Below are 15,435 nucleotides of genomic sequence, written 5' to 3'. Positions count from 1 at the left end.
AATGTCAAGCCAAGGTTGTTCTAGCAGATTTCTTCACAAGACTGTGGTGCAAAAAGGAAGGAAGCTGTGTTGAGAGATCTTCCTGCCCACAGCAGCAGCTCAGCAAGGAGTACAGCAGCTTCATGCTAGTGGAATATTTGGGGCAGGAGGGAGCATCCATTCAGCTCATTTGGGATGTAGTTGGACAGTACGTCTCCCCCAGCAGCTAAAGCTGGCCAAAAAGGGTCTGCTGTAGCATGCCACACCCAGGCAGTGTTCTGTCTTGGGGTTTTTAACATGTTTTATTTGTTCAGACAATTCTTAACACCTGTTGGTAATGATGCAATTTACTGTGCATCATCCTGCAGATGATGGGGAGAAGGAACAGGAACAGAGCACTGCAGTGTCAGGGACAGGCTGGAAGCAGGGTGATCAGCAAAACGTGCTTTTGCCCTCTGCAAAGCTGCACAGGCCTCGGTGGTGTGATAGTTAACCTGCTGGTGACCAAATACCTGCCTTGCTTGCTGTGGTGAGACTTGAGAAATCCCTCTGAGGAGGTGGCACTTAGTCTTTGCTTTCAGTTCAACCAGGCTTTAGCTGCCCTCATGCTGCTCTCTGGAGGGCATTGCTGTCCTTCCTTCCCTCCTTATGCTACGTTACTGGGTACAGGCATGGCAATGAGACTGTAGAAACTAAAGAGCTGGCTTCCTTGCCTACCAGGCTGGAGGAGACCAAACCAAGCCTGGCCTTCTCTAAAAATATAAACTCAGCTTTGTACTCATCTAAAAGAAATAGATGAGTCCCAATGGGTTGCTTGTGGTACAAGCACAAAGCAAAAGCTTCAGTTTGCAGTCCAGAAAGTAACACGTATGTCCCATCGTACATGCATATGCCAAACAAAAAGGGAAGCTTCTGACAAATTTGCCTGTTCGCATGGACCTCAGGGCAGTGGAGGTTTGGGCCAAGGTATTCTCCTGAAGGTCCTCTGATATTGCTGACCTGCAAGCGAGTACATAAAAGAGCATGAGAAGGGAGGAAGGTAGAAGTGAGTGCAGCAGGTGCCAGCCTTAGTGGAGCGGTGAGTGGTGTGCCCATACCCTTGTGATGGGTAGAGGTGCTGCCTTGTACAGCATGGAGATTGCTGAGTGATGGTGGTGGCTTGTGTGTGCCTACAGGCTGCCATGATCCAGAGTCCCCTGCCTTGGGAGCAATTGAAAAGCCAGAAGTTTGCTTCCACCAAACTGTGGGTCCGGGTGGGTTTTTTTGAGTTGCCCTTGATTAAATCCTCTCTATTTAGTGGCTGAAGAGAGGTGGCAGTTGGAGGTTGGGAAGCGGAGCACTAGCTCTGGAGGAGGGGAGCTCTGGAGCTCACCAGATTGAGCCTCCTCCACTCCAGCCTTTGCATGCCGAGCCACCAGCACTGAAACCACTGTGGCACCTTCCACCTGTGGCATGGGGCTTTCCACGGATTGCTGCAACATCCAGGCAGCCTGTCAAGCTTTGAGGGCTGGGCAGGGAAAGCTCGAGAGCCCCCGTAAAGCTCTTTCCACCAGGAGAGGGAAGTTTGAGCAGGACAGACGGGATGATTTCCGTAGCCCTTCTCTGCTCTACTGCAGCTCTCCCAGCCAGCTTCTACCAAATCTGCCTGTCCTGCTTTTACTTGCCTGGTTGTTTCATTTCTTTAGGATCTGCAAGGGTTTAGTTTTGATTTGCTGCAAATTTGGCGGGGCTGGTGCTTAGGCAGTGTGGTTCCCGCAGGGAAACCAGGCAGGCCAGTGCCAAGGGAAGAAAGGAGAGTGGTGGGGGTAGTCACCAGGGCTGATCAGCACTTTGGGATGCAGGGGCTGTGCTGATCCCACAGCGGTGAGCGCGGGGCGCAGAGGGTCCCAGGCAGTGACACCTGGCCTGCTGTTGCAGCACCCTGAGCTGAGCTGTGAAACCCAAGGAGAGGAGGAGCTGTGGGGAGCGGGAGCCCCAGCAGTGCATCTACCCAGTGAGCGGGTCCCAGCCCTGCTGCGCACCCCGGGTGGCATCGCCATGGCCCCCCCTCCCCGATCCTGCCCTCTGGCCCCTGCTGTCCCCCCACCCCCCTGCCCTGACCCCGCAGCCCGGCCCAGGGACTCACAGGGGAGCCTATTTAATTCCTGGTCTCTGTGTTAACAGCCGCTGTCCGGGCGCGATGGAAACCTTTTTTAGGCGGCACTTTGGGAGGAAGGGCCCGCGGCGTGCCAGCGCGGTGGCTGTGCCCACGGGCAAGGCTAGGCGACGCTCCCAGGTGGGGCTGCCCTCCACCTCACTGGCCCAGCGCCGCCGCGGCTCGGGCACCCCGCTGCCGGCCCTCTCCTGCCTGAGCCTGCCTCGGCGCGCCGGCCCCCGCCGCCGCTCCAGCACCACGCCGCCCTGCCTCAGCCCCAGGTTCGCCGTGCAGACGAAGCGCGGGGGCCGGACACGAGCCACCGACGCCCAGCTGGTGGGTCCCTCCATCCTCCTGACCAGCCTTGTCCCCACCGGAGAGGAGCGGGACAGGGCTGACAGCTCCGGATCCGAGTCTCTGGAGGATGGCGGCGGCGGTGTGGTGGCGGGAGCTGAGCGGGGCCGGCGCGAGCGGTGGGCTGAGGAGAGGTGGCTGGCCATGCTGCCCCGGCTGCGGCCGCTCCAGGCCAGGCTGCTGTCGCGGGGCCCCCGCTGCCTGTGGCGCACCTCCTCCCACCACCTGCCCACCGAGTTCATGTACGGCCGGGCTGCCCACGGCTTGCCGGGCCGCTACCGCCGCCTCAGCCAGCGCCGCCGCTCCAGCGATGCCCTCGGGCCTGGGCTGCTCGCCTCTGGCCACCTGCGGCTGCTGGCCCAGCACTGCGTGGGGGTGGCCAGAGCCGGGCACCCTTCTGCCGCCCTCCCCGAGTGCTTGGGACCAGAGCCCGCCTGCCACGCCGCCCCGGACGGCTGGAGCCCCCGGCTGCTGTATGTATGGCGGCGGCATGTGAGCGGGTGATGCCCTGGGGAGGGGAGGCTGGGTGCAGACCTAGGCTTGGCGGGGAAGGAGGGAAGGGGCGTGGCACCATTGGCCCTGGCTGCCATCAGTGTCTTGCAGTGCTGCTCACGTCCCCTGAGCATCTCCCGCTCAGGCCGGTGCTGCCTCTGGTGCTCTCGGCGCAGCCCCTGGAGCTTGCAGGCATCCCCTTCTGCCAGCCTGGGGCCAGAGGGAGGAGGCAGGCCTGGCTGTGGGCTGGAGATGCACACTTTCTCCAGCTGGCCGGCTCTGCCGCTCCTTTCCTCCACCCTGGCACATCTGGGAGAAGCTTGCCAGCCCCAAACAGCTGCTCTTTTTTCCAGCCGGTTGTGCTGGTCCCAGAAAATGCCCCAGGCTCTGAGGTGCCTTGATATGGGAGAGCTGCAGGGAACCTCTGTGGGGCAAGGGCTCTGGGTTGTCCCTGCAAAGGCAGCCCCACCACCGCAGCTTGGTGGAGCGTCCCAGGCTGTTTTGCAATGGACCTGTCATCCCCAAGGGCTTTGACCCAGCAGGCCTAGGCCATGCCTTTTGCTGGGTGCAGGGTGTCTTTAGCTGAGCTGTCAGCAATTTGCCAGCACCTCTTTGTTCCGCAGGGCTGCCTCGCAGGAGTAAGTACTCCTCGGCCAGCAGTGCTGGGGATTCACCTCATTTCCAGATGCTTGGTCCTGAGGGTGCTTTTCTGCTTCAGCCTCACAACCCACCCCAGAATCAGGCTGTGCCTTGCATTCCTCCTCCCCTGATCTAATAGCCAGCCATCCCATGTCTTCCAGGAAAGCTATTGCCAAGTCCAGCCTCCAGCACATGGTAGCCCAGCCAAACCCTGCGCTAACCGTGAGGAGCGACTCGGACAGGCAGATACGCAGCACTGTGGACTGGAGTGTAAGTTGTAGCGCATTTTGCTGGGCATTGCATGGGATGGGCTCCTGGCCAAGAAGCAGCAGGCTCTTCCCAGGCTGAGGCTTCCCAGGTGACTTGAGCTTTGACACATTTATGGCCTCCACCGTTGCCACCAGCTGGTGCCAGCATCTGTGCTGCTGGCAGCACCCCTCGATGCTGTGAGGAGAGGCTGTGCAGGCACAGGTGGTTCCTGGGAGGATGGCATAGCTACTCCACTGCCAGCTCTTCTGCTCCTGGCAGCCGAGGTCTTCTGGTGGCTGGGGCCAAGCAGCAAGAGCAAGCCCCTGCTCCTTCGCAGGCAAAGCCTGGCAGGTCCTCAGGTCATAGAACAGAAGCTGTTTCAGGAGAGTCCCCTGTGTTGAATTTGCCCCAATGTCTCCTCTCAAGGGGTGATGGAAGCAGCCCCCACGTGCAGGACACTGCAACTGGGCTGTGGGTCTTGGAGCTGGTTTCCTGGGGCCCTCTCATTTCCAACAGGTGGGCCATGATGGCAGCTTTATGATGTTTCCTCTGTCCAGATGTTGGCCCTCATTGTTCTGTGCATCTTGTCTCCCAGCCTACACCTATCTCCAACCCCCCAGCCTTGTCCCAGTATCTTGTCCCTCACATAAAGCATTTGAGGGGCTTGGATGCCCATATGGCCCATGTGTTTCAGAGAAACACATTGTCTTGTGCCTTTCAGGAGACTGCGGTCTATGGGGAACACATCTGGTTTGAGACCAATGTCTCTGGGGACTTCTGCTACGTTGGGGAACAGAACTGTATGGCGAAGCTGCTGGTGAGTCACTGGGGGTCACCCACCTCTCCAGCAAGGGCCACAGATGCAGGCTGTGCTGCCACCTGGCAGGGACACCGTGAAGACCCTGCTGCTGCTGCCAGGGCAAGCGCGGGGGCCTGGGGGGCTGCCGGGGGGGAGTGTGTCCCTCCTACCTCTGCATGCTGGAGGGCTGTGTCCCCAGTTTCTGCTGGTGCTGAGTTTGCAATAGGAACCTGACGCAGGGTTGCTGCTCACTTGGAGGTGATATGATGATATTCCAGGGAGAGGCTGTTGGGATCTCACACCCTTAGAGGGAGAATCTGAATCCAGCTTCCCTGGAAAGACCTTTCAGTAGAGGAGAAAAATGAGTGCTGGAGACCCAGGCCTGCTGCCTCCTGACCCTGCAGGCCGCACTGATCTTACAGGGTTGCTGCAGTTCTCCCTCCCGGCTTGCAGACTCATTCCTGCTTGTGGTATGGACATGGAGCACTGATGCTATCCTGTGCTGGCCCACAGGGCTTTCCATGGGAGCCCTGCAAGTGCCTCCCAGACCAGCTTCCACGGTACTCTCAGGCACTGTCAGAAGAGGCCAAGGACTGATTAAGCAGCAGGAGAGCACCGCCCTACTCTGTGACAGGCTCAAGAGCATCTGCTCTAGGCACATGCTTAGATCCCTTTACTTGCAAAGAGTCTAGGTGTATATAACTTTCCTATAGGACTTGTTCTGCATCCTGAAATATATGAAGGAGGTGTAATGGGAGGCTGAGCTTGCCAGCCTCTGAACACTGCTATTCACATGCATGTTCTTCCTCCTCTTTTCTCATCCTCCAGCAAAAACCTCTCTCCAGGCGTAAGTGTGCAGCCTGCAAGATCGTAGTGCATATACCCTGCATTGAACAGCTGGAGAAAGTGAGTAGAGCCTGTTAGGCCCTCTCTGTGGCTCGCAAAGCTGTAATAGCCTTTTCCTGGGCAGCCCTTCCTCTTGGGTAGTGAAACACAAGAAGACTGGGGAACTGCAATGTGTCATTGCAAAGAGGGGTCTTCTGAGGAGACAATACCAAAAGGAGCATCTAGTGACATGATTGGGACCCCAGGCCCCATTTTGTTCAGTAACAGAGATATGTGAGGGGTTTCATGGCAAGCATTGAATATCTCCAGAGGCTCTGGGCCTGCTGTAGTAAAATAAACTCCAGTAGGTTTCCTTTGGGTATGATGGTTTTACTGATTCGTCTCATGTGTGTTCAATCTACAGATAAATTTCCGCTGCAAACCTTCCTTCAGGGAGTCAGGATCCCGGAACGTACGGGAGGTAAGAGATGTGCCTGGCACACTGCCCATGTCTGACCCCTCCTCGCCTTCCCAGTTTGGTGGCAAAAGCATCAGATGGTGCCAGCCTGTTGCCCATCAGAGTGGAGGCATTGTGCTGCCTCCTGGCTCCAAGGGGATGGTGCAGTAAAAGGGATGTTTCTTTGCAAGGCAGCAGCGTAGACTGGGTGTGAGGAGTGAGGAGCTCACAGGCAGCAAATGCAGAGCATCTGCTGGTTTGCATGTTCTAAAGCTCCTGCACCTGCATGGGGGGAACCTGCAAACAGTGTTTCCTGGGAGAGTTTCTTCCCCCCTTGTGCTGGTCCCCAAGCAAGTAGAGAAGGCTGTGGCAAACAGCAGTTCCCCAAGTCTCACACAATTTGGAAGGGAGCAGTACAGGCTCGCTTCTTGCTTTATTGCTCAGCCCTGACCTGGGTGCCACAGGTACTCCATGTAACAGTGGAAGATGCCCACAGTGGTGCTGTCAGACCCCTTTAGCCCATGTTTTAATGTCCTGGGCATAAGCAGTGGCCTGGGACCTGCCTGCTGAGCTGCACTGGTGGAAGCACTTGTCAGCCTTCATGCTTCACCCTCCAGCCCGTGGAGCCCGGGTAGCCCATGCAGTGCTCTGGGGTGGGTGTGGATGGCTCAGTCATGGGCCATTTTGGTAACACGGCTGCTGCCCCCACACCGTGTTTGTGCTGGCACAGCAGACGCAGTAGGGGAAAGGTACTCAAACACAGGGCTGCCTGCTCAGAAATGCCAGTGTCACCTGGTAAGGTGAAGCTTTCAACATCACTTTAAACCTTCCTTTCTTCCTTTGCTTCTCCTGCCATGCCTCCTTGCCATGTCACTCTTGGCCCAGCTCCCTTATTTGTCCTTCACTTACTTTTTGAGCTCTGCTGACAACTCTCTGCCTCCACTCACTCTTCTGTCTATTTTCCTCCTCTCAAACATCTACAAATTTTCTCTCCCTGCCCTTTCCTGGTTTTCTTCCTTTTACTCACAAACCCTGCTTCTCCATCCTGTCTTTCTGACACTCCTCAGTTCCTCCAAGGGCTCTTCTCTCCTGTTTCCCTAGAAAGGTGCTCTTCTGGGCTTTGTGCTGCCAGGGATCCCCTTCAGGGTCAGCCCTTTCCCTACATGTGTCTGGTGGGACCCAGAGCTGAGCTCAGGGCATAGTTGCCCTTCTGCTGCCACTGGATTAACATCCACTAAAGTCAGCAGGACTCTTCATCCCCTCTTGTGTGCTGCACTCAGAGCAGACGACACTGGAGCTGACCCAGATCTCCTGCCAGGTTCTGCCTCTATCATCATCATGATTCCAAAAGCTGTCAAGCGCAGGGTGTTGGGCCCTACCTCACGGGCTGTGAGCTTGCACTCCCTCTTCCCTCTTTGCTGCCCTTCCCGCAGTGCCATTTCCAATCCAGGGCTAGAAGAGGAAGGAGGGATATAGGAAATGTGGTACTTCAGTGCAAAGGTTCTGTCCCTCCGCAATGCTCAGAGATCCCACTGTCACGTTTCTCTGCCTCCACAATTGCTCCTGCAAGTCCCAGCCCTCACCCACCGTGAGCCTGCAGACAGAGAGAAGGTGCCTGTGAGCAGCCTTGCTCCCCTCCCTGCGGGCAGGGGCTGAGGCAGGTTGGCAGGACTTCCCCTGGGGCAAACAGCAGGGTGAAGTGGGTGTGGAGGGCTTTGGGGCTGCTCCTCTCCTCAAGGAACGTGGAACTAGGCAGTTCGCTGCTTAGCTGCGAGCACTGCCATCTTCTTGCTGTGGGTGCAAACTCTGTCTCCCTGGGGATTTTCACTCCTTCCACTGGCATATTTTTCACCTGGCGTTGGGGGCATCTGGTCAGAGATGTTAGGAGATAGAGATGTGATTTATGACCAAAGTAATGCTCCACACTACTGCTTCCCTACTCTCCATTGGGTTTGCTTTGTGTGATTCTCAGTCTTCAGTTTCCCTCGCTTCCTTCCTAGTTTTTCTGGTTTTAATTCCCTCTTTTCTGAGCACCTTAATTTGGCCTCTTGCCCCCTGATTCTTTGGCTTTGCCTTCTCCCAGAGGGTTGGAGCTGGTGCATGTGAGTAGTGGGTTTGCTGCAAGAGCAGAGATCCTGGCTGGCCTGGGTCTGTTCCTCCTGCCTGTTCCTGCGTTCCCTCACATGCTGGGCCTTTCACTCCTCTTTTTTTTTTTTCTTTCTCTTTTTTCTTTTCCCTTTAGCCCATAGTTGTCCGGCATCACTGGGTACACCGGAGGCGGCAGGAAGGGAAATGCCGGCAGTGTGGCAAGGTAAGAGGGCATCTCATTTTTTTTTCTCAGCCTGAAGGAAAGCTAAGATCAAACCAGAGACAAGAACAGGGCTGGGGACCAGGGACATCCCACCATTCCTGTTCGGTGGCAGCAGCCTACAGCAACACCAAGATGCATGCCCTGTTTTGCACAGTGAAGCACTACATAAGTGCTTCCCACACAGAGCTGTTCTCCCCCTGGGCCCAGTCAATCCTGGAGGGGACTGTCTTCCTGACATGCTTTCCTTGGGCAATAGGGACACCCCTGCAGAGTGCAGTGGCCTCCCTGGTGCTGTAGTGGTGGTTGGACTATCTGACAGCGATCTAGAGAGCTCCAGCTGCTCTGGAGACAACTCTCTTTGTTAATGTCTCTCTTGGTGGTGGGAAAGTCCTGTTGGATGGTAGAAAGCTGCAAGGGAATTCCCTAAGCCTCTTATCCTTCCCTTTACAGGGTTTCCAGCAGAAGTTTGCCTTCCACAGTAAAGAGATTGTAGCCATCAGCTGTTCCTGGTGCAAGCAAGCGGTGAGCAAAGCCCCCATTGAACATCTTACCAGCCTGCTCTGCATCTAATGACCTCTGCTTTCTGCTAGGACCCCCCAAGCTGCTTCTCTGCAGTCTACCCTTACAGCTCCTCTTACTGGGAGAGGCTGCGATTTACTATGATAGCTGGAAGTTCCTATAAGAAACTTTATCCTCATTGCCTTCCCATTACAAAATTCCTGCATGGTTTCCTCCAGCTCTCTCTGCACTGGCATAGGGGAGCTGGGAGGAGGAGAAGGTGGTTGTCCCCAGCAAACTGAGCAGCTAAGTTTTCTCTCTGTCTCTCCTCTTCTCCTTCCCCAGTATCACAGCAAAGTGTCATGTTTCATGCTGCAACACATCGAAGAGCCCTGCTCGCTGGGGGCTCACGCTGCTGTCGTCGTTCCTCCCACCTGGATTCTGCGGGTCCGACGGCCCCAGGTAACTCACCTCAGCTCTTGTGGCTCTTTCAGAACTCCTGCTTGCCCAGCAGCTCCTCACTGAGTTTTGGGGTTTGTTTCTTTTCTCTCTAGAATCCACTGAAATCTAGTAAGAAGAAGAAGAGGACATCGTTCAAGCGGAAATCCAGCAAAAAGGGGGCTGAGGTAAGACATGCGGGAACAGGGAATGACCTTGTCTTGGAACGGCGGAGGGACTGGCCAGTGAAGAGCGGGACTGGGAAACAAGGGCGCTTTGTGGGGTCTGCGCTGAGGTTAAGGAGGGTGAGGTGGAGGGAGGGTGCCTGCTGGCAGGGCAAATCCCAGCTATAAGGCTTACGGGGTGGCTGGGATGTTCTCTTCCTCCCACTCCTGACCATGTGTGATGTTAGGGCTCAGCTGGAGGTGGGAGTTTGCATTTCCCCAGGTTTGTTGAAGGACCTGCGGTGTCTCTTGCAGGAAGGGAGGTGGAAACCCTTTGTCATCAAGCCCATGCCAGCTCCTCTCATGAAGCCCTTGCTGGTGTTTGTGAACCCCAAGAGCGGTGGGAATCAGGTATGGCCTTGTCCTACGTGTCCCTGCAAAGACATCTCTATGGGGGTGTTGCTTTTGGCTGCTGAGGACTCAGCATAGTTTTGGTAATGTCCCAGCTGCAGAAGAGGCAAGGCAACCTCTGCAATGCCAGTTTGCTGCCCAGCAATTCCCACCTAGGCCAGGCTTTGCCTGAGTCCCCCCAGAACGCCATTGTCTCGGCCTGTCCTCGAGACCACGTGCCTTCTTCCCTCTGTCCACTGGGAACTCCCTGTTCCGTGCTGAAGTCTTTCTTGTCGTCACAGGGAGCCAAGATCATCCAATCCTTCATGTGGTATCTCAACCCACGGCAAGTTTTCGACCTCAGCCAGGGTGGACCCAAGGAGGCGTGAGTACTGATGGGGGCAGCACCCTCTTCTCCCCCATCCTTGCCCCAGAGATTCCTCCCTAGAGCTCTTTCTGCAGCTAGTGGAGACCTGATGCTCCATACCTCCATTATGCAAGGCACCTCCAACGAGTTCATGCTTTGAGAGGCCTCTCTAGGATACCTTGCGGCCAGTCCTGGCCTTGCAGTGTTTCTGGAGGCCTTGCAGTGTTTCTGGAGGCCTTGCAGTGTTTCTGGAGGCCTTGCAGTGTTTCTGGAGGCCTTGCAGTGTTTCTGGAGGCCTTGCAGTGTTTCTGGAGGGCTGGTGTAATCTTAAGCTAGTGGCAAAGAGACCTAGCCTTAAGCAGTCTCTTTGTGTGGGAAGCAGTTTTAGGGTGACATTCCCAAATCTAGTTCATTATGTTCTCTTAATGTCGCGTGGGTCTTGTCTGCTTGCTGCATTTTGGCTTATCTACATGTACGTGGACTGTGGATGCCCCGCTCTTCCTCTGCAAGAGCTGGTGAAGCCAAAGTTACTGTGGCTTTGCCTGCTGCTGTCAACTGCTGTGGTGATGGGGAGACATGCACATGGCTTTGTGAATGCTATGGGCTCTGCGAGGGCAGAGACTCCTGCAGCCGCTGCGTAACACCTTCAGTGCCTCTTCCCTCCCCTCCTTACCCTCTCCGTTCCCTGCAGGCTGGAGCTGTACCGCAAGGTCCACAACCTCCGGATCCTGGCATGCGGGGGAGATGGCACGGTGAGTCCTCTGGCCCGTTTGTGCCTGCAGTACCCTTCACCCCAGGCCTTTCCAGTGCCAGCAGCAGCCCTCCTCGCTGTAATCCAGAACGGGGCAAAATGTGTGCACTGTGCCCGTGGTCCAGTTGGTGGCACTGGATACTGTGGATCCCCTTGTGCACTGCTCCAGGGAGTGCTAGTCTGTGGCATGTCTTGTGGCATTGTCTGGATTTGTTGCTGTTTTGGGGGACCAGTGTCCTCACTGGGGTTACTGGTATCTCCCACAGCAACTGTTTGGAGCATTAAAGACTCTGAATAGCTTCAGTGGTGGCTAAGGGGACCCCATCTCTGGTCCTCTGCCATCGCTAGTGCTGCCAGTCCCTGAAATAACCAACTGTTTCTTTGCGCTCTCTTGCTCGAGCAGGTTGGCTGGATACTCTCCATTCTGGACCAGTTGCGCCTCAACCCACCTCCTCCTGTGGCCATCCTACCTTTGGGGACAGGGAACGACTTGGCCAGGACGCTGAACTGGGGTGGGGTAAGTGACAGGCAGAAGAGCTCACTGCTGACAGAAGGGGGCTGAGCGCTTCAACTCCAGTTCCAGACACACGGGTGGGGATTTGCACTGGCTGGCTGTTTTGACTTTCCCTAATTACAGATGAACAAATAAGTGCAGTTTGGATGTTACTGTTCTTCTGACATTTGAATTATTCTGAACTAGGTTATAATATATTAGGACATTAACAAAAGCAATCATTATTTCAAACTGGGAGATTTTTAGAAGGAAGTTTTATTGTTTTTAAATTTGAAGTCCCACTTCGTTGAACATTCAAGTAGAATTGATCTTTTCTGCATCCTTTGCTCTGGGATGTCTTCCCAAAGAAGACGACATCTCTGTGGGAGGCAGGTAGGAGACTCACCAAGTCCTGCTCTTCACCAGGGTTACACAGATGAGCCCCTCTCCAAGATCCTGTCGCACGTGGAAGATGGGAACATTGTGCAGCTTGATCGCTGGAACCTCCACGTGGAGCCAAACCTTGACGCAAACCCTGAGGAAAAGGATGAGGCAGCCGCTGACAAGGTGGGACACCTCCTCTCCATGTTTGTTCCCTGTGCTGGGGGTCTGCATTCTCCTTCTCTCACTGGCTCAGGCAGCCCTAGCGCCTGGGGCTATGGTGTTGGGCTGGCATTTCCCTGCTCCAGTTCCACTCCTCTCCTCATGGCTCTGACCCGTAGCACTCATGGCGAGGCATGTAGAGATCAGAACTAAATGTTCACCAGAGGCTTTTAACCATAGCTTGCAATAGGTATAAGCTCAGTCCCCTCTGAGACCGTTTCTTTAGCAGAAACATGAGTGATTGCAGGTATCTTGGAGAGCAGAATGTGTCCCCTTGGGCCATGTCCCTTGCCCCTAGGAGCTGGGATCCATCATCTCAGGCTGGTGACCTCTGTATTTTCCTGGGGGGAAGGCAAGCCTCCGCTCCCTCAGCCTCATGAGCACGGTGCATGGCTCTGTGACCTCGTCTTTGCTGTGGCCACACGCTGGCAGCCTCATCTTCGTTCCTCCTTTCCATTTCAGCTCCCCTTGGATGTCTTTAATAACTATTTCAGCCTTGGCTTTGATGCGCGCGTGACACTGGAGTTCCACGAATCCCGAGGTACGGGGGGGTGGCAGGGCTGGGGCAGGGTCTGTGATGATGGGGTGCCCCAGTGGTGGGCCCATAAAACACTCCTCAGGAAAGTGAACAAGAGGATTGCCCCAGGGACAGGGCTGGAGGTGAAACCTGAGGAGCAAGTGCAGGCTGCAGAGGGGGAAGGGGGGTGCCTGCGCAGGAAGAGAGCTGGGGGCTGCCTCCTGGCCAAGGCTGGCTGGAGGGCCGTGTCTGGGGAGAGCTGGCAAGTGAAGTATTTCCATGTGCAGGCCAATGACCTGGACTTTTTTCTCCTTTCCCTAGAGGCCAACCCAGAGAAGTTCAACAGCCGCTTTCGGAATAAAATGTTCTACGCTGGGGTGAGTGCGTGGAGCATATCTGGGCATGCCTTCATAGCAGGCTTAGCGTCAGCTGGAGCATAGGCATGGCCCCGGCTCATGTCCGCACCCTCAACTCACTCATCCGAGTTAAACAGGCCTTCACGTGCACCCAAGCTGAGCCCTCCCCGAAGCTGGAGAGGTGCTGGAGAAAGTCTGCAGCCCTGGGAGTCACAGCTCCTCTTTGGCTGCTAGCGCTGCTGGCGGTACAGCTTGCTCTCTGGCCTGCGGTACAGTTGCTGTCTTGATCTCCTGCCACTATTGTTCTTGTTCTCTGGCTCACAGACCGTCACCCGGGCAGGACCTCCCCGGAGCTGTGGGGAGGCAGGCTGTCCCCCCTGCAGAGGAATGGGAAGCCTTTGCATAAAGTCCCCACACTACTTCGGTCTTTTATTTTATACCTTGGGCCAGTTACATCTCCCTGGCTAATTATGCCACCCTCCTGTATCTCACCTCCAGAGTTTTGTGTCTCAGTGTTGTCTTTGTCCATCCATGCCCCCATCCTCAATATACCTCCCTACCCATGTGGCTGGATGACCAGTATTTGAGCAGTACTAAAGGCCAAGTGCTGCTCTGTACCATCTCACATCTCTCCTGTTTGTGTCTCCCCTCCTCTTTGTACAGTTAAACCCAAAGGGGACCCTAGGATCTGTGTAACAGAGGCCATACTGTCTCTCCTGGTAACTCTAGATGAAAAAAGTAATATCAGCTCTGTTTTATGGTACTTCATAGCAGCTTGAGACTGAATTTGTGTCTTGTGACTCGAATCTCTCACAAGAGGAGACCCACCTTGCCAGCTCTTCCCTAAAGCTGGGGCTGGGCTGGCAAGGGAATACTGGGGGGTGTTACTAAAGGTGCTCTGAGGTTTTTGGTAGGCAAAATGGCCAGAGGAATGGATCAGGTTGTTTTGGGAGGGGAGAAGAGAGGGCTTCTGGCAATGGACAAGGAAGGGATTTGCTGCTCTCCGCAGCTGAGGTCTGAAGGTTGGTGGCAGGCTTCCTGGCTGCACTGAAAGTGCACTTGTGGGCGCTAATGCTGTCTCTTGCCTTGGCAGACGGCTTTCTCCGACTTCCTCACGGGGAGCTCCAAAGACTTAGCGAAGCACGTCAAGTTGGTTGTGAGTATGCAGGGGTGCTCTGGGTCAGGGAGGGGCTTGAGCTGCTGAGGGGTGAGGAGCGGCCCTTTGGCACACTGGGTATCTCAGGACTGGGGAGAAGATGTGTTCCTGAGGACATTGGCTTCCCCTGGCTTGGAGGACAGTCACCATGGGGAGCAGAGGGGGAGGTCATTTCCTCCCAGGTAGGGTAGGCCAAGCAGCAGCCTGAACGCCCCTATGTTGTCTTCAGTGCGATGGGATAGACCTGACCTCCAAGATCCAGGACCTGAAGCCCCAGTGCCTGGTCTTCCTGAACATCCCCAGGTGAGCAGCCCCAGGACCTGACCTCTTCTGCTGGGTTCCTCACCCCCATGCCACAGATCCCTGCCCAGGTTTGGGGGGACGTGTCCATGCATCGCTTGCCATCCCTTCACAGGTACTGCGCAGGCACCATGCCCTGGGGCAACCCCGGGGAGCACCACGACTTCGAGCCGCAGCGTCATGATGATGGCTGCATTGAAGTTATTGGCTTCACTATGACATCCCTGGTGAGTCAGTGCTGTTGCCAATTGTAGCTAGCAATGAGGGGAGTGACTGGTCCCATTGACCAGGCATTGGCCAGCCCCCCAGCTTCCCTTCTGAGGAGCTGTAGTGCTGGCCTGTGTGACAGTGTCTGCTCTCTGAGATTTAGGCAAGGTGCTGTCATGTCCTGGTCTCTGTGGATCCCTTCCAGAACTTGGTTTACTTGTGGCATCTGGCTGACAATGGGTGCTCCCCCCATCCACCCCTCAGTCTGTGCTCTGCTCTCACTCTGGACCCTTTCACAGGCTGCCTTGCAAGTCGGTGGCCACGGGGAGCGGCTGTGCCAGTGCCGGCAGGTGGTTCTCACCACGTCCAAGGCCATCCCCATGCAGGTAGATGGAGAGCCCTGCAAGCTGGCGGCTTCCTGCATCCACATCTCCCTGCGCAACCAAGCCAACATGGTGCAGAAGACCAAGCGGCGCAACTCCATGCCTCTGCTCAATGAGTAGGTTCCTCAAATCAATCTGCCATCTCCTCTCCAAAGCAGAAGGGACAGAGGGGGAAGGGATGGGACTGATCCATCGCTCCCAGAGGCATTTTGATCATCTCTCAAGAAGGGCCTGGGAAGGGCTCAGGTCACAGAAGTATGGCCAGACCCTGATGCTGGAGAAGCTGCTGGTGCCAAGCTCCCCACCCCAGTCTGTGCTCTTGCCTGTTTCGGAGGGGTGAATGGGATAAGAAGAAAGTGGGCTGTCACTTTCTGATCCGTTCCCTTTTCCTTCCCCCCTTCATGCAGCCAGCAGCCGGTGCCCGAGCGGCTGCGGATCCGGGTGAGCCGAATCAGCATGCGCGACTACGAGGCACTGCACTATGACAAGGAAAAGCTCAAGGAAGCCTGTGAGTGACCAGCTGAGTAACCAGGGGCTGGGAACCGCAGTCCCCAAGTCCAGCAGTGCCCTCAG

At 55.8% G+C, this 15,435-nt stretch overlaps 1 protein-coding gene across 3 annotated transcripts in view; it reads left to right on the top strand.

The window, feature by feature from the left end:
* The window catches only part of DGKZ (diacylglycerol kinase zeta), a 45,603-nt gene that overhangs the window by 18,042 nt on the left and 12,126 nt on the right, over window positions 1–15,435 (top strand). For 2 of the 3 annotated variants that reach the window (XM_072864844.1, XM_072864843.1), the window contains 20 exons: window positions 3,760–3,868; window positions 4,569–4,664; window positions 5,475–5,552; window positions 5,896–5,952; window positions 8,171–8,239; window positions 8,690–8,761; window positions 9,083–9,199; window positions 9,292–9,363; window positions 9,655–9,750; window positions 10,032–10,114; window positions 10,788–10,848; window positions 11,251–11,364; window positions 11,767–11,907; window positions 12,406–12,484; window positions 12,782–12,837; window positions 13,910–13,972; window positions 14,202–14,275; window positions 14,388–14,499; window positions 14,779–14,978; window positions 15,270–15,370. In XM_072864844.1, coding sequence (XP_072720945.1) covers window positions 3,760–3,868; window positions 4,569–4,664; window positions 5,475–5,552; window positions 5,896–5,952; window positions 8,171–8,239; window positions 8,690–8,761; window positions 9,083–9,199; window positions 9,292–9,363; window positions 9,655–9,750; window positions 10,032–10,114; window positions 10,788–10,848; window positions 11,251–11,364; window positions 11,767–11,907; window positions 12,406–12,484; window positions 12,782–12,837; window positions 13,910–13,972; window positions 14,202–14,275; window positions 14,388–14,499; window positions 14,779–14,978; window positions 15,270–15,370 — 1,850 coding nt within the window. Of the gene's footprint in view, window positions 1–2,158; window positions 2,941–3,759; window positions 3,869–4,568; window positions 4,665–5,474; window positions 5,553–5,895; window positions 5,953–8,170; window positions 8,240–8,689; window positions 8,762–9,082; window positions 9,200–9,291; window positions 9,364–9,654; window positions 9,751–10,031; window positions 10,115–10,787; window positions 10,849–11,250; window positions 11,365–11,766; window positions 11,908–12,405; window positions 12,485–12,781; window positions 12,838–13,909; window positions 13,973–14,201; window positions 14,276–14,387; window positions 14,500–14,778; window positions 14,979–15,269; window positions 15,371–15,435 lie in introns of those variants that run through there. The other variant, XM_072864842.1, reaches the window with a different exon arrangement.

The sequence above is a fragment of the Ciconia boyciana genome, chromosome 6, assembly GCF_034638445.1.
Source record: "Ciconia boyciana chromosome 6, ASM3463844v1, whole genome shotgun sequence".
Classification (NCBI taxonomy): Eukaryota; Metazoa; Chordata; class Aves; order Ciconiiformes; family Ciconiidae; genus Ciconia; species Ciconia boyciana.
This window is presented reverse-complemented; position numbering and strand designations above follow the sequence as displayed.